Consider the following 23,883-nt stretch of genomic DNA (forward strand, 5'->3'; position numbering starts at 1 on the left):
TGAGACATGTGAGACTTTGTTTGTAATGCCAGGACCAAACTGAAGCATTGATGAGCAGCACAACAGTAAAAGTAAGGCAATAAATATTATAGTATATAAAGGCATTACTGTACACCTGGATGGGGTTGGATCATATATCTTTACACACACACACACACGCACACACACACACACACACTATAACTATATACACACAGACACACATTATATACACACACACACACACTATAACTATATACACACACACACACACACAATCCAGATTGGAGGATCACACACATAATGATGGGGAACATACATATTCCACGATGGGGGCCATATATACCTGGAAGGTACCCAAAATGGAGGATATGAGGACAGAATTTGGGGATATTATTACCTCAGTAACACTGTCAGCAGTAAAATAACAGTGTGTCATGACCACATTCTTTTACTTTAATTTTATTTTTTTCTATTTTTTCCTCCTCTAAAACAAGGGTGTGTCTTATAGTCCGGTGCGTCTTATAGTCCGAAAAATACGGTAATTCAGTACAAGGCAGTCAATCCACAGAAACAAACACTACTAGACAAGAAATATTATGTTTATTGCAATAAGAACTCTTTTTCTACAGAAGTAGTGAAGCAACAATGTAAACAGCAAGCAAAAACAAAAAAGAAAATGGCAATATATGTTCTACACAAGATGCAAAGGGTGATCTTTAGGCTGATTAAAATAAACAGTCAACATTATGTCTATGGCTTGTGTAAAAAAAAAGGTGCATTAATCAAATCAGTGGGTCTAGTTATTGCCACGCTGCATTGCAATTGCGAGTACAGAAAGTGAATATTAAAAATAGATATGGGTGGAAAGGTAGATTCCATGTGAACCAGGACTGTGCATAATACAACACAGGAATCAGATCCTCCTGAATGTGGTCAGTTGTAATACTTCTGTCATAAACACTATACATTTGGCAAAACAATAATTTTGTTCATTTCATAAAAAATAATATTAACAATAATGAATTAGTAAAACAGCCAAAATTCCCAATACTTGAATATTCCACTGAAACGACTCACATCAATACAATATAAACATATATACATAAAAAGTATCTGTGGCCCCATTTACAATGTATAATACAGGGAAGTGTTCATTATGTACATTACTTTATACAAGAAATAGTTATCCTGTTATAGCTAGGAGGGCGTTAAATATATCACAACACAGCAATATATTTCAAGGTGCTTCTGCACACCACAGGTTAGATACACGACAGGTTCCTGTTACGCAGACAGAAGTTCCTGTTACGCAGCTTCAGAATTCCTATTTCGAGTCTTTAGTAATGGCTATTTGCCTTGTATTACTGCTGCTTTTTCTATTACTTCTTGGTATGGGAAGCAATGATTTAATTCTTGTACTGCTAGGTTCTAGTTTTGGCTTTTGGTCACTGTATTCTGACATCTGACTGTTGCTGAGAGGACAATTTCCATTCTGTGAAAAGAAAGCAATTTGGGACGTTAACTGTTAAGTTTGAATTAAAGAAAACAAAATATACGGTACTTAACCCTTTAGTGACGGAGCTAATTTTCACCTTAATGACCAGACCAAATTTTGCAATTCTGACCAGTGTCAATTCATGAGGTTATAACTCTGGAACGCTTCAACGGATCCCGGTGATTCTGAGATTGTTTTTTCGTCACATATTGGACTTCATGTTAGTACCAAATTTAGGACAATATTTTTTGCGTTTATTTATGAAAAAAAATGAATATTGGCAAAAATTTTGAAAATTTAGCAATTTTCAACTTTTGAATTTTTATATCGTTAAACCAGAGATTTCTGTGACACAAAATAGTTAATAAATAACATTTCCCACATGTCTACTTTACATCAGCACAATTTTGGAAACAAAATTTTTTTTTGTTAGGAAGTTAGAGGGGTTCAAAGTTTATCAGCGATTTCTCATTTTTACATCAAAATTTACAAAACCATTTTTTTAGGGACCACATCACATTTGAAGTGACTTCAATAAGCCTAGATGACAGAAAATACCCAAAAGTGACACCATTCTAAAAACTGCACCCCCCAAAGTACTCAAAACCACATTCAAGAAGTTTATTAACCCTTCAGGTGCTTCACATGAACAAAAGCAATGTGGAATGAAAAAAAGCAAAAATTAAATTTTACCTAAAAATGTTGCTCTAACCCAAATTTATTCACTTTTAGAAGAAATAGCACAACAAAATGGACCCCAAAACTTGTTCCCCACTTTCTTATGAGTGCGCCGATACCCCACATGTGGTCAGAAACCTCTGTTTGGACAAATGGGAGGGCTCGGAACAGAAGGAGCAATATTTGAATTTTGGAAAGCAAATTTGGCTGAAATAGATTGCGGGCACCATGTTGCATTTACAGGTCCGCTAAGGTACCTAAACAGAAGAAACCCCTCACAAGTGACACCATTTTAGAAACTAGACCCCTCAAGGCTTCTATCTAGGGGTATAGTGAGCATTTTGGATCCAGAGGTACTTCACAGATTTTGTTAACGTTACGTTGTCATATTGAAAATTTTAATAATTTTCTCAAAAATGTTGCTTTAGCATCAATTTTCTCACTTTTTCAAGAGGTAATTCCAAAAATTTGACCTCAAAGTTTGTTAACCACTTTTTTATGAGCGCGGTGATACCTCACATGTGGTCTGAAACCTTTGTTTGGACAAATGGGAGGGCTTGGAACGAAAGGAGCAATATTTGAATTTTGGAAAGGAAATTTGGCTGAAAAAGATTGCGGGCACCATGTCACATTTGGAGGACCCCTAAGGTACCTAAACAGCAGAAACCCCGCACAAGTGACCCCATTTTGGAAACTAGGCCCCTCAAGGAATTTATCTAGATGTTTGGTGAGTACCCTGAACCCCCAGGTGCTTCACAGAATTTTATAACGTTGAGCCATGAAAAAAAATAAATAAAATTTTACCACAAAATTGTTATTTCAACCAGGTAGATTTTTTTTTTACAAGAGTAAAAGGAAAAAATTCAGCATAACATTTATTGTGCAATTTCTCCTGAGTTTGGCGATACCTTATATGTGGTGGAAATCAACTGTTTGGGCGCATAGCAGGGCTCGGAAGGGAAGGATTGCCATTTGGCTGCAAAATTGGCTGGAATCAATAGCGGACGCCAGGTTGCATTTGGAGAGCCCCTGAGGTGCCTAAACAGTGGCGGTTCCCCACAAGTGACTCCATTCTGGAAACAAGACACCTCAAGGCTTTTATCTAGGTGTATAGTGAGCAGTTTGAATCCACGAATACTTCACAGAATTTGATAAGCTTAGGTTGCCATATTGAAAATTTTCATTTTTTTCACAAAAATGTTGCTTCAGCATCAAATTTCTCACTTTTTCAAGAGGCAACAACAAAACGTGGACCCCACAGGTTGTTATCCATTGTCTTATGAGCACAGGGATACCCCACATGTGGCCAAAAACCTCTGTTTGGATAAATCGGAGGGCTTGGAATGGAAGGAGCACCATTTGAATTCTGGAAAAGTTGAAATAAATTGCGGGCACCATGTCACATTTGCAGGGCCCCTTGGGTACCTATACAGCAGAAACCCCCCACAAGTGACCCCATTTTGGAAACTGGATTTTATTCAGGAGTATAGTAAGCATTTTGAATCCACAGGTACTTCACAAAAATGTTGCTGTAGCAACAAATGTCTCACTTTTAGGCTATGTGGCCATGATCCAGCGACACGGCGTCTAGTACACAGTGTCAGCCTCCTGCAGAGATGTGAGTGTTGTCCACGGGAGAACGCAGCTGGCCATGCCCACGATTTGGGTTCAGGCCGCTGTGGAGCTCTATGCTACCTGCAGAGAACACTCATCTCCGCAGCATAAATTGACATGCTGAGGCTCGGGAAGCTGCGCCACAGGTCAGTTTATGCTGCGGAGAAAAGAAGCACATTGGGCATAGGATTTCTAAAAATCCTTCCACTGTGCTGCTACTGCACAATGCAGCGCTATGGACACAGGGACACACTATGGACACACTCTGCGCCCAAAACGCTGCAAATCCCGATTATGGGCGCACAGCCTAAAATGCTACAATGGATGAATGGATACATGTCAAACATATATAACGTCCCACCCCCTGCATATTCTAAGCTGGCGCCCTTTAGTGCCTTTCATGTGGCACTAAAGGGTGCCTAGCCTTGTATTTAGCCCCCCAAAAAATTAATAATTAAAATAAACGACGTGGGGCCCCCCCTATTTTTGATAGCCAGCTAGGGTAAAGCAGACAGCTGTAGCCTGCAAACCACAGCTGACAGCTTCACCTTGTCTGGTGATCAATTTGGAGGGCTCCCCAGGCGTTTTTTAAAAAAAAAACCAAAAAACGTGGGGTCCCCCCCAAATTAGATCACCAGCCAAGGTGAAGCGGACAGCTGGGGTCTGGTATTCTCAGGGTGGGAAGAGCCATGGTTATTGGACTCTTCCCAGCCTAAAAATAGCAGGCCGCAGCCGCCCCAGAAGTGGCGCATCCATTAGATGCGCCAATCCTGGCGCTTCGCCCCAGCTCATCCCGCGCCCTGGTGCGGTGGCAGACGGGGTAATATATGGGGTTGATACCAGCTGTAATGTCACCTGGCATCAAGCCCTGGGGTTAGTGATGTCACGGCATCTGAACAGATACCCGACATCACTAACCCAGTAAGTAATAGAAAAAAGTAAAGACAAAAAAAAAATTTATTTGAAAAAACACTCCCCGAAACATTCCTCTTTCCCCAATTTATTGAAAATAAAGAAATTCCGGTCGCTGTAATCCATTTTGGAGGTCCCTCGGCGACTCTGGATCTTCTAGAATATGGAGGGCACGTTCAGGGAACGTATCCCCCATTTTCTGGAAGAGCAAGCTCTCCATGAGCAGTGTGGGTGCAGTAATCTGAGAATTACTGCACTCACACTGCCCCGGTCCAACTTAGGGCAGAGTGACCTGCAGTAACCTCATTCCAGAATATGAGGGGCACGCTCATAGAACGTACCCCCCATTTTCTGGAACAGCAGTCTCTCCATGTGAGGAGTGTGACTGCAGATTACCGCACTCACCCTCCCCCGGTCCACAGTGGAGTAGCCTGTGCAGTTGCGACGTCAGCAGGATCCCTGCTTGCAGGGATCCAGCTGACAGCCGCTGTCTGCGCATGCGCCGCCAGCATTGAAGAAGGAGGCGGCGTGATCGCGGGACGGAGCGGCAGACAGGTAACGTATAACCGGGGGCTTGGGGGGGGGTGACGGGGTGTGACCTAGTGGGACCTGGGGACACCTTTCTGCCGCATGTGACGTGTCACATGCGGCAGAAAGAGCAGAATGAATGCGGCCGCGCGCTGTGCGCCGCCATCTTCCGGAGGGGGGAGGGGGGTGGTGGCTCTGGAGAACCGGAGGGGGCTCCGGTGACCAGAGGACTCCGGTGGACCGGAGGAGGGGTCAGGGGGAGGACATTTCCCTCCGATCTGAAATGTTTGATCATTTCAGATCGGAGGGAAATGACTGCAGAGCCGGCGGCGGCTGCAGTTTTCTGTGCGCTTCGGCGCCATTTTGGATGTCCGGTGGGGGTAGGGGTGGGGGTGGGGGGACTCTCCGGTACCGGGGGCTTTGGGGGCACTAGGGGGTTAGATTTCTTTCTCATCTGAAATGTTTGATCATGTCAGATGAAAAAGAAATCAGTTTTACCGGCCATTTCTTTTTTTTTCATGTGTTCGTCGGTATACAGTGTATACCGCCGATCACATGATCGGGGTCCAAAAAAAACACCCCGATTCATAATCTGGGGGGTCTCAGCTACCCCCGGTAGCTGAAACCCCCGAGATTTTCGGTCGCTGGGGGGCGCTACAGGGTTTTTTCGGGCCGCCGCTTTAAAGCGGCGGAACAGAATAAGTACCCTGTTTTGCCGCCGCTTTAAGTCGTACGGCCGTCGTTATGAGGTTAAGGATACACATGATTAATAATTGCGACTGATTTAGGGGCATTGATTTTTGATAGCTTCAAAGTGAGTGAACAGAGAATGCATGAATGTATAGCTAGAGATGATGCCAGTAGAAAGGGGCAGATATTTCACATATCAAAAAAATCTAATAAAGGGGTTCTCCAGGAAATATGATAAAACAAATCAATAAACTACTTTAACATATTTTTTTTCTAAATACCTTTATCAGAAAGATATGCTTTATCAGGATTTTAAAGATAGCAGCTGCCATCTATATCATTGTGCAATTTGTCTTAGATTTTAGAGGACACGTAGTAGTACTGGCCGCGTGAAGAGCATCTACTTAAGACAGACGTCCTCCGTGCACTGCATTACAACTGTCAGGCAGACTGAGATGAATGTTCATTCTCAGTCAGTTAAAGGGAACCTGTCAGCAGAAATGTTGCACAAAACCTAAAAGATTCCCCCTCTGCAGCTCCTGGGCTGCATTCTAGCAAGGTTCCTGTTGTTATTGTGCCCCCTATGAGACCAAAATAAAGACTTTATAAAGTCTTACATTTTCCTATGCAAATCTTTTTTTATAGTCACGGGGGCGGGCTTTCTGGCGTCCGTTATTCTCCCTCCTGGTCCTTTATGCTGTCCCCCATCACTCCTTTCCATAGCTGATAACGCCGCCCAGTGCTTCAGTGGTCCCCGCGCATGCCCAGTGCCAGTCTCACGGGACTGAGCACTTAGCACAGTGTGACCGCTGGTGATGTGTGCGCAGGCAAGAGATTATGGGCAGCGCTGTGATTGTCATCAGCAAGTACCCGCCCATAATCTCGTGCCTGCTCTTTCCCCTCTGCCTCCACCATTCTGCGCAAGCGCTGGCCAGATGACCCCACGTCACCTCTTACCCATCTTTCCCTGGAGCAGGAAATAGATAGGAGGTCACGTGGGGTCATATGGCCAGCGCTTACGCAGAATGGTGGAGGCAGAGGGGAAAGCGCGGGCACGAGATTATGGGCGGGTATTGGTGATGACAATCAGAGCGCCGCCCATAATCTCTTGCCTGCGCACACGTCACCAGCGGTCACACTGTGTTAAGTGCTCAGTCCCGTGAGACTGGCACTGGGCAAGCGCGGGGACCGCTGGAGCACTGGGCAGCGTTATCAGCTATGGAAGTGATCGATGGTGGACGGCATAAAGGACCAGGAGGGAGAGTAACGGACGCCAGAAAGCCCGCCCCCGTGACTATAAAAAAACGATTTGCATAGGAAAAGGTAACACTTTATAAAGACTTTATTTTGGTCTCACAGGGGGCACAATAAAAAACAGGAACCTTGCTAGAATGCAGCCCAGGAGCTGCAGAGGGGGAATCTTTTAGTTTTTGTGCAAAATTTCTGCTGACAAGTTCCCTTTAAAGAAAGCTGTTTATCTTCTTCTTTAGTCCACTCCACTCAAAGTACCATCAGGCTGACTGAACAGGAATGTGAGATCCTTTGAAATCTGGGACAGGTTGCACACTGATAGTGATGGCAGTTGCCATCTTTGAAATCCTGACAGAGTGGACAAGATAAAGCATTTTAACTCTTCTATTACCAGGAATATTTTCACACCTGTCTATGTAAGTTTCACCATGAATACCATTAAAAGAGAAGCCCCCAAAAAACATTGACAGGATTTTTTATTATGCAGAAACTCCTCTCATCAAAGTGACCAATGACCATTTGACAGCAAAACGTAATGGTGACTACTCTCTGCTTATTCTTCTTGACCTCTCTGCAGCCTTCGATACTGTTGAGCACCATCTCCTTCTCTCTATGCTCCACTCAATCAGCCTAAAGCACACCGCTCTTGCCTGGCTCTCTTCCTATCTTTCTAACCACTCTTTCAATGTATCATTTGCTGGCTCCACATCTTCGTCTCTTCCTCTCACTATTGTAGTTGCTCAAGGCTCAGTATTTAACCCTCTTCTCTCTCTACACTGCCCCAATTGGACAGACCATCAGAAAATTTGGCTTCAAGTACCATCTTTATGCTGATGATACACAACTATACACCCCATCCCTTGACCTCACCCCCGCTGTACTACAGAACACCAATAACTTTGTCTGCAATTTCCAACATCATTTCTGCTCTGTATCTGAAACTTAACCTTTCCAAAACTGAAGTTCTTCTACTCCCTCTGTCTACTAACCTCCCTAAACCTGACATCTCCCTCTCTGTGGGAGGCACCACAATAACGCCAAGGCAGCAGGCTCGCTGTCTGGGTGTTATGCTTCACACTGATCTTTCCTTCACCTCCTATAAACAATCTCTCACACACTCTTGACGCCTGCACCTGGAGAACATCTCTAGAATCCACCTCTTTCTCACCATGGAGACAAACAAAAACCCTCACTGTGGCCCTGATCCACTCCCACCTTGATTACAGTAATTCTCTATTAATTGGCCTCCTCCTAACTAGACTTTCCCCTTTCTAGTCCATGCTTAATGCTGAAGCCAGGGTCACTTATCTGGTTAATAGATATCTGGATGCCTCCGCTCTGTGCCAGTCATTGCACTGGCTACCCATTCTTTATAGAATCCAATTTAAATTGCTTGTTCTCATCCACAAAGCTCTTCACAGCGTGGCACCCCCCTACATCTCTACCCTTATCTCTGTATATAACCCTACCTGTTCTCTATGCTCCGCAAATGACTTTCGACTAACATCCACACTAATCCGAACCTTCTACTCCTGCTTTAAGATTTCTCCTGAGCTGCACCAATCCTTGGAATGCTCTACCCCAAGAAACTAGGATGATCCACAACTTACTCAGCTTCAGACTATCACCCTCCCTAATCGAAGTCAGTTCATATATATCCCCCCCAGTATTTCTCAAAACATAATTCTACCTCAAACTCCACAGCACCCAAAAGCATTACAAAGATTGGCTGGTGAATGGCTCATGCAGCTTTTAGCTATCCCCCGTTTCTTCGAGATGGCTGGACTGTCGTTGTAAATAAGCACTTAAACCTTATGTCACCCCCACCTCACCCCATTGTAGATTGTAAGCTCTTACGAGCAGAGTTATCTTTATTTTTGATTTAATTCTTGTATCTTCTATAACTGTTACTTATGATTATTTGTATATGAACCTCAGAATTTTAAAGTGCTGCGGAATATGTTGGCGCTATAGAAATAAAGATTATTATCATTACTTATAGTTTTGGTGCAGTTATTCATCCAAACCTGGCAATGTGCCTTAGAAGCAATGATACTTACTTTATGCGGCTTTTGGTAGCACATTTTGTTAACTGTTGCTGAACTCTGGTCATTTGAGGGACTTTTAAAAATCACCAGACAGTTTTCCAGGTCTGCAATCTGTCAGGATAAAAGATGATCTTATTACAATAGTCTGTACAATTTTCTATCTCATCATGCACTCTACTAGACAAAAATGGAGCACTTACGTTTTTCAAGATTCTTCTTTAGGCAGTTATATTTAAGACAAAGTAAATGCACTTTTCAGTGTACTTAGAATATTTATAATTAAAAGAGTAACCAAACATTTACAAAATACTTTTTTAGATATTATTTTTGTCCCTTCCAAATGTTTATATGGGGGGTACTCAGACCTCCACAAATTGCTCAAAAGACCTCTGAAAAGTGAACAGCTCAGAAGACAAGAGCTCACAGAACCTGCCTGAGTGCGCAAAGCAGAGCACAGATTCAACAGAACGCCTAGACTTTTCAGAGAATTCGTAGTCCACTGTGTGCTGACCATGTATTCCCTATTGAATCTGTAGTCATGCAGGAGCTTTGAGCTCTTGTCTCCTGAGCTGAAAACTTCTCAAGGGTTTTTGAACAACATCTATTGGTCTTAGGGTTCTGGGTGGGAGATAAAAATATTTTGCAAATGTTTAGATACTTTTTAATCTTCTGAAGTGTCACTGCAGTGACTATATTGGACATGGTAATGTGCATCCATGCATTGTATGTCCCTACTTAGTAAATGCACTCCCCCACTGACTGAAGAATGCTCAATTACCCCATTTACGGAACTTGATAAATCTTGTGATGCTCATAGGTTGGTACTAGACTGTGCAGAAGACTAGTAGGAAGGCGGTATCTAGGGAGATATCGTTTTCAACATATCGCTGAAACTAGTGACTTGCCTCCACCATAAGGTACATAAAGCAAAACAAAGAAGTAGCAAATTCTGAAATTTTACTAACACTGTCTAGTGGAAGTAGGGCAATTTTTCAAAGTCTAGAAAACCCTTTTACAAGTAAGGCAATTTTAATTAAAGAAATATTAGAATATAAATAATGGTGTACTTTAAAACAACAAAAACAGAGACAAGCTCGTCCAATGAGTTGTGTCTGGTATTCTGATCCTTAAAAATCTGCTTTTTATGTTACCTTGGTAATGTCTGGTTCTGACTTGCTGGAACACATTGAGCGCAATTCTTTCATGAGTTCAGCCTCATCATCAGAACAGGCTGAGAGTCTCTGTTCCATGTGCAGAGATCTAGGATGATCACCTCCTAGAGATCTGTGGAAAATTAGAAATCAAGCAAATAAATAATCAAGAAATATAAGTATTATTTTAGAATCGTAATATCTGTTAACTGATCCAAATAACTAACACTAACATTAAAAAAGTTTGTACTCATATGCTGGAGCATTTAGCATTCAGATATACTGTATGCAGGAAAAAATTACATATTAAATGATAAGTGCCAAGAGCAACATCTGCAAGGAGTTTGTATGTTCTCCCTGTGTTTGCGTGGGTTTCCTTCCACACTCCAAAGACATACAGATAGGGAATTTAGATTGTGAGCCCCAATGGGGACAGAGTTCATATGATCTCTGTAAAGCGCTATGGAATATGATGGTGCTATATAAGCACACATAATAAAAAATAATAATAAATTAAATAAGCATGGTAGACGATAAACAATGACCCACATTTTACTAAATTCATGATACCATGAAAATTGTGCTAAATTTTTACAATTTTTTCTAGCTTTTCTTGAAATTTGAAAGGTGATGATGAAGTCGACATGACTTCCAAGAGACACAGTGTAAGTACTATTTATTAACCAGAGTAATGCGAAATGGTAAACATCCATGGTGCAAATCTGCCTATAGAACGTGAAGGAGTTTTTTTGCCATGATGGGAGAACTATGTGACATTTGAAACATTAAATTAATTTAAAATTGCTATTATTACAGCATTAAAAATGCAAAATTTGATATGCACAGTTGGACTGGCTCTGGAGAGCTTAGACACCAACACTATAAAGGTCCAAAGTTTTACAATACAACACTGTTTGGAGCAAACTTCGAGCCCATCACTAGCCACAATGACATTATGTGAACCTTACCGATGTCTTTGCTCATACATGTACAAAGTAACACAAAAGCTAACACAAACATCTACTGTAAAAATGGTGACCTAAGAACCACCAGTCTCCACTATTCATCTGCAAGACACAAATCCTTCTGTTTTAAAGGTTTGTCATGGTTAATCTTTAGGGTCACAGGCACTTCTGTCTCCCAGATTCTTGGTTGCTGAGGGCAGACATACCTAAAGATTGACAGCTCAGGCCAGCGGTATGGTTGTGTGCGCTCTCCCATGCTGCTAGCAGAGGTACGTTTAGAGAGTCGCCAGACATTACAGCATAGAGACTCCTGATGGCACACGCTCCTTACCCAAGTATTCGGCCAGTGCACAGAATGACCGGTAACCTAGGCAATGAGCTGTAAACTACAACATTTAAAATCCCTTAGCGCTTAAGAAAGTACAGAATTATTAATAAGAGGTCAATTACAAATTTGATTGTTTTTACAAGCACTTTGCAATTGTACACATTTAAAAACTTAATTTACCGAAGCTTCTGTTTAGTGGAAAATAAAAACGCAACTAAACTAGTCATACCTTTTCTTGTTCCTTAAAGAACTGCTTCCATTCTCCAAATCATTCCTTGATGTGTCTCCTGTATAGAAACAACAAGTCTTCATGAGAACTTTCTTTCTTTCTTCATTCATTCCGTTGTACTGTTCTGTCTTTTAAATGTGTCTGATTCTTGTTTCATCGTTTTGTAATTTTTGTAGCACTGTACCTTTTCTATATTTAAAGTGAACCAATCATCAGGATTTTTGTATATAAGCTAAAGCCAGTGCTATACTGGTGCTATCAAGCACATTATCTACATACCATTAGTGGTCAGCTTGGATGCTTAGGTTTTGAAATCCAACAAAGTAAAGTTTAAAAAATCAGCAGCTGCTTGAGTTGCAGCTGCAATGGAGCAGATAATATCTGGTTGAGTATTCATATGGATTCCCGTCCCCTGCCTGTTGCTCCTCCCTCTTTGTTCTCTACGCTAATTTTACTATTCACTAATTTCTTCACTAAGATGGTGTCGGAGTTGGCGCCTGCGCATAGCGCTTATCACCGGCGCCATCGTTGTGAAGATCGTGTTACCCCATGCTATTCTATTCTTGTGGCTGAAAGAGCGGCGCATGCGCCCTCGTATCTTCTGCTCTCAATGTGACCGCGTGAGCGCGCGCAGTCACAACAGAAGAACAGCTGATCGGAGGATGCGATTAGCTGCAGAAGAGGACACCGTGCCAGCACAGCAGCCTGCCAGAACACCGTGCCGACACAGCGGCACTGACATCATGGTGTTAGGAGAGTCCATAGTGAACTTACCTCAACTGACCCCGTGCCTTGTGATTCGGTGCTGATGTTGCTGGCATGCTGCTGTCGGCTTGTTCCTTCGGTCTGTTGTGTCCTCCGATCAGCTGTTTCAAGGGGCGGTCTCCACTTCTGTTGTGACCGCGTGCGCTCAGTCGCAAGAATAGAATAGCAGGGGGGGTAACACGACCTTCACAAAAATGGCGCTGGAGATAAGCGCTATGCGCAGGCACCAACTCCGATGCCATTTTAGTGAACAAATTAGTGAATAGTAAAATTAGCGTAGAGAACAGAGAGACGGAGGAACAACAGGCAGGGGGGCGGGAATGCATATGAATACCCACCCAGAGATTATCTGCTCCATTGCAGCTGCCACTCAAGAAGCTGCCGATTTTTTAAACTTTACTTTATTGGATTTGAAAGCCTAAACATCCGAGCTGACCGCTAATGGCATGTAGATCATCTGCCTGATAGTGCCAGTATAGCACTGGCTTTAGCTTATATACGAAAATTCTGATGATTCGTTGCCTTTAATCTAACATTAAGTACATTTATTACTTGCTGATGTAAATATACCCACAACTTCAAAGTGGGAATATATAGCCTGGTTGTGTTACCCTGTGTATGCCTGAGTCAGTTCCAGAAGTGTGCCTGTTTGGTGCTGGAAAGCTGGGTGTACTAGGGTGTTACACGGGGTAGGTGTCTCACTAGCACAATAAAATGGCAAATGGTGGCAGCAAGAAGTGTCATTGTCAGCCTATTGTGATAGGTAAGTGGACGAGTGAGTATGAGAAGTAGAGTCCACTCTTACAGTAGAATCTGAATCATGTGTACAGGGAACTGGCCGTATCTGTGACAAAGAACATAATTGATGTCTAATTCCAGAATGCTTAAAGAGATTGTCAGGTGAAAAGAAGTTATCACTTATGCATAGGATACGTGATATTTTATTGATCGTTAAGGTTTCGTACTCTGATGCTCACACAGATTGGCAAAATAGGGCACTTTTATCCCCATTAGAATAGAGCTCCACTGTGCTTGCTTGACCAAGGCTCTATTCATTCTATGAGGATGGTGAGTGCTGTACTCGGCTATTTCGGGTAGTCGAGATTGGCAATTCACTGATCACTATGTTAACATCTACCCTATGGAAAGGGGATAACTTGTTTTCACCAGATAAATCCCTTTTAAGAATTGTTGGCAAAACCTCAACAACATTCCAATTATATCTTGATGGCTACATTTTAAATTAATTGTGCTCTTGTATACAGGCTAAATGATGTAAATAATGTCACTGTTCAAGTAATTTTGGACATACCTGTGTGCTGTTATTTACTATGAAAGATGTAAAGTCCAGTAATAATATCTAAAGGCTGCTCAATGTATGTAAGGGTATTCCCACTCTCTTATCATCTTACGATACTAACCATAAAATACACAATGTGGCAATATTTCTTCAACTATTCATATTCTTTTCTTGCAAATGCAAGCCACAAGTACAGGTGCATCTCAATAAATTAGAATATCATAAAAAAGGTAATTTCAGTAATTTAATACAAAAAGGGGAATGCATATATTATATAGAGTCATTACACACAGACTGATCTATTTTAGGGTACTTTCACACTTGCGTTTATTTCCTTCCGTTACAATCCGCCCTTTTGGAAAACAGCGGAATCCGTTAACGGATAGACTTGTATGGGTGACGGATTGTACCAAAAGGACCTGCGTTGCTTCCGCTGGGCGACGCTCCGTTGCTTCCGCCCAGCGGGAGGAACGCAGCATGTAACGTTATTTTGAGCAGCGGAATCCTCTGGATTTCCCTGCGCATGCTCTTTTTTTTTTTTTTTTAATCAAACTTTATTTTGGCTCGCGGTGGCCGAACGTTCAGCTGAGCGCCCGGCCATTGGCAAGCGACAGCGCTCAGCTGAACGACCGGCCGCCAGAATGCCCGGCCGCTGGCAAGTCACAGCGCTCATCTGAGCGCCCGCCCGCCCGCCGGCATGCCCGGGCGCCGGCAAGTGACAGCGCTCAGCTGATCACCCGGCGGTCGGCTGCAGGGAGCGATCAGCTGATCACCCGGCGGCTGGCAAGTGACAGTGCTCAGCTGATCACCGGCGGTCGGCTGCAGGGAGCGATCAGCTGATCACCCGGCGGCCGGCTGCAGGGAGCGATCAGGTGATCACCCGGCGGCCGGCTGCAGGGAGCGATCAGCTGATCACCCGGCGGCCAGCTACTGGGAGCGATCAGCTCATCACCTGGCGGCCGGCTGCAGGGAGCGATCAGCTGATCGTTCACAATAGTCTGCCGCTGGTAAAACTGTAAAAAAAAAAAAAAAAAAATCAAAACGAATTGCGTAGTTTTGCAGCATCCGTTGCATCCGTTGTGCCACTATATGCAACACATCCGTTGCATCCGTTACACAACGCAATGCAACGGATACCGTTCAACGCAAGTGTGAAACTAGCCTTAAATGTTCATTTCTGTTAATGTTGATGATTATGGCTTATAGCCAGTGAAAACCAAAAGTCATTATCTCAAAAAATTAGGGTATTATATAAGACCAACTGAAAAAATGTTTTTTAACTCATAAATGATGGCCTACTGAAAAGTATGTGTTATGGGGGGACTGGCGGATTAGGATAAAGTTAGTGAATATCCCAATCGCCAGTCGGGGTCCACCGTGCTCCAAGATAGTAAAGGAGCCTCTGGCAACCCGTAGGTCAGGGAGATAATACAGAGCTGGGTGGCTCCGAAATAATATGAGCCTGATCCAAGTTAAACCTCACCTGGACCGGGACTATTGTGGACCCTGTTAACGGCACAGAGTCCACACACCCAAACCAGGACCTCCCCTGTTAGCACCAAAGGAGTCCTGGGATACACTGTCCGTGTGCGTAGGGGGCACATTGGGACAGTCGGCGCAGCAGCTGCAGCCCAGTTGACTCCACTGGGCTGCTACAACAGGACTGGAACGATAGTAGGGAAAGCACGGCGCCTGACCCTAATGTGCCGAGTCACGAATCTTGGCGTGAAAGGCACCGGACGCCTAACCCTACCTAACGCATCCAGAATTTAGTGTCTCTAAACATGAGGACTTGAGTATTTGAGAAGACTGCGCACCATGGTGCGCTCTCCAAGCCCTTTTGACACCTAGGCTACGCCCCAAACCCAGTGTGAGCCACAATGGAGCCTCCAGGGGCCAATAACGGAGTGCAACATCATCAGTGACATCACTAGCAGCCTATCCGGAACCGCCACGTCACTGATGACACAAGGGCAGCACCGCCCCAAACACCCTACCAGTCATCATCTAATGACCAATCATGGGGTTCCAGGTCATAGGGTCGGGCCTCCGCGAGCCAGTCCGGAGTGGCCACATCATCAGGACACCTGACACTATCCAGCCTATCAGGGCCTGCCACCTCACGGACATGCCCAGTGAAGTCCTTACCGGACTTAGCCTCTGATGCACTAAGTGCCTGAACATGCTCAGTAGCCTGAACGACTGACTTAGCCTTAGAAATAAGCCTGAGCATGCTCAGTAGGCACAACACAGGACTTAGACACGGAACGAAGTCAAGATACCTGAGCAAAGAGGCTTTTCACACTAAGTGTGTGAGCATGCTCAGTAGCCTGAACTGAGGACTTCACCTCAGGAATCAGGCTGAGCATGCTCACTAGGCAAAACACTGAACATAGGCTCTGGCTGTGGCAAATCAAAACGCGCTTGCACCCTAGTCGCTTCTCCACACTTAGACATGGAGGAAGAAGCAGCCAGCTGGACATCCCGAGGCACGGCCAAAAAAAGCGGCTGGCGCCTGGGCGTAGCAGGAATTACAGCATGCTGCTTGCGGCTATGGTGGTGCTCATTTGTAACAGTGTGTACAGTAAATGCACTCAATACTTGTTCGGGGCTCCTTTTGCATGAATTACTGCATCAGTGTGGTGTGGCATGGAGGAGATCAGCCTGTGGCACTGCTGAGGTGTTATGGAAGTCCAGGTTGCTTTGATAGCAGACTTCAGCTCGTCTGCATTGTTGAGTCAGGGGTCTCTCATCTTCCTCTTGACCATTTAGGTCAGACGAGTTTGCTGGCCAATCAAGCACAGTGATAATGTGGTTATTAAACCAGGTTTTGGTACTTTTGGCAGTGTGGACAGGTGCCAAGTCCTGCTGGAAAATGAAATTTCAATTCCCAAAAAGCTTGACGGCAGACAGAAGCATGAAGTGCTCTAAAATTTCCTGGTAATTTCCATGGCTGCGCTGACTTTGGTCTTAATAAAACACAGTGGACCTACACGAGCAGATGACATGGCTCCCCAAACCATCACTGATTGTTTAAACTTCACACTAGACCTCAAGTAGCTTGGATTGTGTAACTCTCGACCCTTCATCCCGATTCTGGAACCTTGATTTGCAAATGAAATGTGAAATTTACTTTATTCTGAAAACAACACCTCGAACCTTGGAGCTACAGTCCAGTTATTTTTCTCTTTGGCCAAAGTAAGACGCTTCTGGCGTTGTCTATTGGTCTCGAGTGGCTTGACACAAAGAACACGACAGTTGTAGCCCATGTCCTGGATACGTTTGTGTGTGGTGGCTCTTGAAGCACTGACTTCAGCAGTAGTCCACTCCTTGTGAATCTCCCCCAAATTTTTGAATGACCTTTTCTCAACAATCCTATCAAGGCTGCAGTTATCCCAGTAGCTTGTGCACCTTTTCCTACCACACTTTTCCTTCCACTCAACTTTCCATTAATTTGCTTGGATACAGCATCTGGACAGCTTCTTTAGCAATGAACTTTTGTGGTTTACCCTCCTTGTAGAGTGTGTCAATGACTGCCTTCTGGACATTTTTCAAGTCAGCAGTCTTTCCCATGATTGTGTAGACTACTGAACCAGACAAAAGGCTGCTTTGCACGCAGCGATCTCGCTAGCGAGATCGCTAGCGTGCGTACCCACCCCCGTCGGTTGTGCGTCACGGGCAAATCGCTGCCCGTGGTGCACAACATCGTTCGGACCGTCACACTACTTACCTGCCTAGCGACGTCGCTGTGACCGGTGAACAGCCTCCTTTCTAAGGGGGCAGTTCATTCGGCGTCACAGCGACATCACTAAGCGGCCGCCCAATAGAAGCGGAGGGGGCGGAGATGAGCGGGACGAAAACCCCGCCCACCTTCTTCCTTACTCATTGCGGGCGGCCGCAGGTACGATGTGGTTCCTCGTTCCTGCGGTGTCACACATAGCAATGTGTGCTGCCGCAGGAATGACGTACAACCTGCGTCCTGCAACAGCAACGATATTTGGGAACTGGACAGTGTGTCAACAATCAACGATAAGGTGAGTATTTTTGATCGTTAGCGGTCGCTCGTACGTGTCACACGCAGTGACGTCACTAACGAGAACAGATGTGCGGCACGAATTCCGTGACCCCAACGACATCGTGTTAGTGATGTCATTGCGTGTAAATCGGCCTTAAGGGACCATTTTAAATGCTTAGGAAGCCTTTGCAAGTGTTTTGAGGTAATTATTCTAATTTTTCTGAGATAATGACTTTTGGGTTTTCATTGGCTGAAAGCCATGATCATCAACATTAATAGAAATAAACACTTGAAATTGATCACTCTGTTTGTAATGGCGCTATATAATATATACAGTCATGGCCAAAAGTTTTGAGAATGCTACAAATATTAATTTTTACAAAGTCTACTGCTTAAGTTTTTCTAATGGCAATTTGCATATACTCCAGAATGTCATAAAGAGTGATCAGCTTAACAGCAATTACTTGCAAAGTCAATATTGGCTAAGAAAATGAACTTTAACCCCCAAAACACATTTCAACATCATTGCATTCCAGCCTTACAAGGAGCAGCTAACATTGTTTTAGTGATTGTTCCATTACCACAGGTGTGGGTGTTGATGAGGACAGGGCTGGCGATCAATCAGTCATGATTAAGTAAAAATGACACCACTGGACACTTTAAAAGGAGGCTGGTGCTTGGTATCATTGTTTCTCTTCAGTTAACCATGGTTATCTCTAAAGAAACACGTGCAGCCATCATTGCTCTGCACAAAAATGGCCTAACAGGGAAGAGTATCGCAGCTACAAAGATTGCACCTCAGTCAACAATCTATCGCATCATCAAGAACTTCAAGGAGAGAGCTTCCATTATTGCCAAAAAGGCTCCAGGGCGCCCAAGAAGGACCAGCAAACGCCAGGACCGTATCTTAAAACTGTTTCAGCTGCGGGATCGGACTACCAGCAGTGCCGAGCTAGCTCAGCAATGGTAGCAGGCTGGTGTGAGTGCTTCTGCACGCACTGTGATGCGGAGACTCTTTGAGCAAGGCCTGTTTTCAAGGAGGCCAGCAAAGAAGCCACTTCTCTCCAGAAAAAACATCAGGGACCGACTGATATTCTGCAAAAGGTACAGGGAGTGGACTGCTGAGGACTGAGGTAAAGTCATTTTCTCAGATGAATCCCCTTTTCTATTGTTTGGGACATCTGGAAAACAGCTTATTAGGAGAAGAAGAGGTGAGCGCTACCACCAGTCTTGTCTCATGCCAACTGTTAAGCATCCTGAAACGATTCATGTGTGGGGTTGCTTCCCAGCCAAGGGAATCGGCTCACTCACAGTCTTGCCTAAAAACACAGCCATGAATAAAGAATGGTACCTGAATGTCCTCCAAGAGCAACTTCTCCCAACCGTCCAAGAGCAGTTTGGCACCCAACAATGCCTTTTCCAGCATGATGGAGCACCTTGCCATAAAGCAAAGGTGATCACTAAATGCCTCATGGAACAAAACATTGAGATTTTGGGTCCATGGCCTGGAAACTCCCCAGATCTTAATCCCATTGAGAACTTGTGGGCAATCATCAAGAGACGTGTGGACAAACAAAAAACAACAAATTCTGGCAAAATGCAAGCATTGCTTATGCAAGAATGGACAGCTATCAGTCAGGATTTGGTCCAGAAGTTGATTGAGAGCATGCCAGGGAGAATTGCTGAGGTCCTGAAGAAGATGGGTCAACACTGCAAATATTGACTTGCTGCATTAACTCATTCTGTCAATATAACCTTTTGGTACTCATAATATGATTGCAATTATATTTCTGTATGTGATGTAAACATCAGACAAACACAAATAAAAACCAGAGGGCAACAGATCATGTGAAAATATAATTTTGGTGTCATTCTCAAAACTTTTGGCCATGACTGTACGTTTCCCTTTTTGTATTGAATTACTGAAATAAATTTAAACTTTTTGATGATATTCTAATATATTGTGATGCACCTGTATTGGATCATCATGGAAGTTGAATTACCATTAAATATTTTATCACTGTTTTCTTTTAAGCCTTTGTATGTCCTGTAGTTCGGTGCAACTTATAGTCTGAAAATACGGATCAAGTAGTCAGAAGAAAAAAAATCACATCATGCACGATTTGCCTTCAGAAATCGGAAGGCACTCGGCCATTCAAGTTTATGGGTCTGTGAAATAAATCGGATTGCACTCAGATGACATCCAAGTGTGGTCTAATTTTCACACACTTACAGAATGGAGAAAATGGAGAAACTTATTTTTTTTTCTCCACCTCTGAGAAAAATGGATTCCATTTTGATCAGAGTCTTATTAGCATAATCATACTGTTTCTGGGATGGAGAAAATTCAGTTGTGTGGACCCACCTTAACATATAGTCTACATAAGAATAAATGGAGCAGTCCGCATCTTTCAGCCTGGGTGAACCCCAGTTCACCAAATCATTGGGGGATGTGGTGGTCGCACCCCAGAGATCAGAATGTAATCCCAACCATCTGGATAGAGGATAATTTTTAATCTTGAGAACACTTCTTTAATGACAGAACTTAAGTTTTGACTGCCCAAACACGAAGCCTCTACAATAAACTTAACTTTGATAGACCTTCTCCATACTTATGATGCAGCATTTTCACATGCAGAGTGAGTATCATATGTGCAATATTTACAGTAAGTCTTACAATTTTCCATATGGGAGTTATAAATTCTTGTTGGCTTGTATTTGCACTAAAAGAATATAAATAATCATTGAAGAAATATTGCCACATCCTGTAATTACTGATTACTATGGTGAGATGTTACACCTCTAGATTTGCAGTGGTTTCTCATTAAAACGTGGATACAACATGTAAAAAAAATATTAAAAATATAATTGGATACAAGTAAATATATTAAAACAAAAACAATTTGGGATACTCCATTCATAGGTTACAACCTCCACCTGTAATCTACTTTATCTCTTATACTTCTATATTATGATGGTTAACAGTTTAGAAAAACACGTACTATTCTTTCTTTTATACATATGTCCCACTACATACAGTATATGTTACAGCCCAGTGACGTAGTGACTGATATTCGTTGTATATTGTGCAAAACCACCACAGTAAAAATCTAGATAACTAAAACGTAAAGTAAACATAAAAGAAACCTGTCACGTGTGCAGAAGCCACAGGCAGCATGAGTCAGAATCTGGCTATAAAAGATCACAGCCAGGTATATTTTTCTCTAAAACGCTCCTGTGTTTCAGAGTACATATAGTTGGGAGGTCGGAGCAGGCACCATAGGGAGAGAGGAAACCAGTCTGGTGCTGTCCGCAGCTGGCTTTCCCCAGCACCACTCCAGGTGATTGATAGGTCTTCTCATTATGGGAGAGACCTGACAATCATCAGTAAGTCAGCCAGGGGTGGGGCTGGACTAGTCTCATCTTTGACTAAGGTCCCTGGATGGATTGTTTAACTCCACTTTCTTTGAAATGCCAGTGCTTTTCAGAGAAAAATATACCTGGCTGCAATTGTGCATCCACACTATGACTCATGTTGCCCCTGGTTCGGTGAGCATGAATCAAGTGACAGGATCCCTTTAATATGGCTGGCTATCTACAACTGGAAACTAAATTACCTGACAGCACCAGAAACATGCACACTCAGCTTAAGTGTAGAGGTTTACTTTAGTGGGAAGCAGGGCTGTGGAGTCGGAGTCGGAGTCGTGGAGTCGGAGTCGGAGTCGGAGCTCATTTTGGTGGAGTCGGAGTCGGAGTCGGTATAAAATGCACCGACTCCGACTCCTAAAATATATAATAAATTGGGGACAGGAGTGCAATGCAGAATGTGCTGAATATTTTACTAAATAATAACATTTAGTATAATGCTTACATTTAAGTGAAAAATTTATTGTAGTACAATGTGAACATCAGACATTTAATTGTTTTTATGATACAATAATCAAGATATTTGGATAGAACATAAAATATTTATTGGAATACAACTTTAGAACACAAAAAACTAATAAATTGTAAATATGTAATATATATATATATATATATATATATATATATATATATATATACACACAGTGTATATACACACACAAGATATATATGTAATCTACTGTATATTACATAGTGTATTACATATTTACAATTTATTACAGTTTTTTGTGTTCTAAAGTTGTATTCCAATAAATATATTTTATGTTCTATCCAAATATCTTGATTATCGTATCATAAAAATTATTAAATGTCTGATGTTCACATACACATATTCATGTACTACAATAAATTTTTCACCTAACTAAGCAATATATGTAGGAGTCGGAGCCGGAGTCGGAGCCGGAGTCGGAGTCAGTGCAAGAGAATTTGAGGAGTCGGAGTCGGAGTCGAAGGTTTGGCTTACCGACTCCACAGCCCTGGTGGGAAGAGGAGAACAAATCAGTTGTAATGAGGGCTACATTTGAATATATGATCACCATCACAATCCCTATAAATATTAATACAATAAACATATAATGCTAAAAGTGAAATTACATTCCTAGTTATGACTGAAACAGTTTTATGTTTGACTGAAATTTAGATTCTACTTTTGTAACAAATATTAGTACAATCACCTTTTTTCCTCTCTTCTGTGGAGCTCCATGAGGTGTTCAGGTTTGACTTCTTACGAGGACTTGTATTCACTTTTCTCCAGGCTCCATTTTCTCCTTTCTTCTTTCCTCCACACTTATATGCAGAGCTCATTGATAAGGTGAAACTTCCTCCTTTAAAATCAGCCATATATTGTTCTAAATCTGAAATGTTAGATGGTTGTAAAAATTATATATACATAAATATATACACACACACTCAGAGAGGTTGATAGATATGCCTGTATATACATATATCAATATATATAGATTACATATAAATCTATCTATATACAGTAGAGACCAAACGTTTGGACACCTTCTCATCTCTAGAACAACTATTAAGATGATGGTCTGATGAGTCCAAATTTGAGATCTTTGGATCCAACCACTGTGTCTTTGTAGAAAAGGTGAACGGATGGACTCTACATGGCTGGTTCCCACCGTGAAGCATGGAGGAGGAGGTGTGATGGTGTGGGGGTGCTTTGCTGGTGACACTGTTGGGGATTTATTCAAAATTGAAGGCATACTGAACCAGCATGGCTACCACAGCATCTTGCAGCGGCATGCTATTCCATATGGTTTGCGTTTAGTTGGACTATCATTTATTTTTCAACAGGACAATGACCCCCAAACACACCTCCAGGTTGTGTAAGGGCTATTTGACTAAGAATGAGAGTGATGGGGTACTACACCAGATGACCTGGCCTCCACAGTCACCAGACCTGAACCTAATAGAGATGGTTTGTGGTGAGCTGGACCTCAGAGTGAAGGCAAAAGGGCCAATAAGTGCTAAGCATCTCTGGGAACTCCTTCAAGACTGTTGGAAGACCATTTCCGGTAACTACCTCTTGAAGCTCATCAAGAAAATGCCAAGAGTGTGCAAAGCAGTAATCAAAGCAAAAGGTGGCTACTTTGAAGAACCTAGAATATAAGACATATTTTCAGTTGTTTCACACTTTTTTTTTTAAGTATTTCATTCCACGTGTTTTCATTCATAGTTTTGATTTCTTCAATGTGAATCTACAATTTTTAGAGTCATGAAAATAAAGAAAACTCTTTGAATGAGGAGTGTCCAAAGGTTTGGTCTGTACTGTATAAAAATCTGTCTATCTTTTCACTGGGTGTTCAGTGTGCTGGGGGAATCAGTTTGTTGCTGACCACAACTGAGCAACAGAGTGCTGTGCCTGAGAGTGAAGGTGAAAAGACTTTGTATGTGCTGCTCAGTCTCAGTCAGAGGCTGGAAGAGCAGGACTAAGATTTAGGGTACGCTCACACTGGCATATAATACATAGTGCAATGTGGGAAAATCTTGT

The 23,883-nt window shown here is 42.8% G+C and overlaps 1 protein-coding gene across 1 annotated transcript in view; it reads right to left on the reverse strand.

Moving 5' to 3' along the window:
- Window positions 1–563: 563 nt before the first annotated feature.
- The window catches only part of CTTNBP2 (cortactin binding protein 2), a 245,981-nt gene continuing 222,661 nt past the window's right edge, over window positions 564–23,883 (reverse strand). Inside the window, exons 19-23 of the mRNA XM_075345037.1 lie at window positions 22,553–22,732; window positions 11,872–11,929; window positions 10,350–10,482; window positions 9,211–9,309; window positions 564–1,474 (exon numbers count right to left, since the gene is read on the reverse strand). Coding sequence (XP_075201152.1) covers window positions 1,307–1,474; window positions 9,211–9,309; window positions 10,350–10,482; window positions 11,872–11,929; window positions 22,553–22,732 — 638 coding nt within the window. The 3' untranslated portion in view covers window positions 564–1,306. The remainder of the gene's footprint in view (window positions 1,475–9,210; window positions 9,310–10,349; window positions 10,483–11,871; window positions 11,930–22,552; window positions 22,733–23,883) is intronic.

The sequence above is a fragment of the Anomaloglossus baeobatrachus genome, chromosome 4 (genome assembly GCF_048569485.1).
Source record: "Anomaloglossus baeobatrachus isolate aAnoBae1 chromosome 4, aAnoBae1.hap1, whole genome shotgun sequence".
In the NCBI taxonomy this organism is placed as follows: domain Eukaryota; kingdom Metazoa; phylum Chordata; class Amphibia; order Anura; family Aromobatidae; genus Anomaloglossus; species Anomaloglossus baeobatrachus.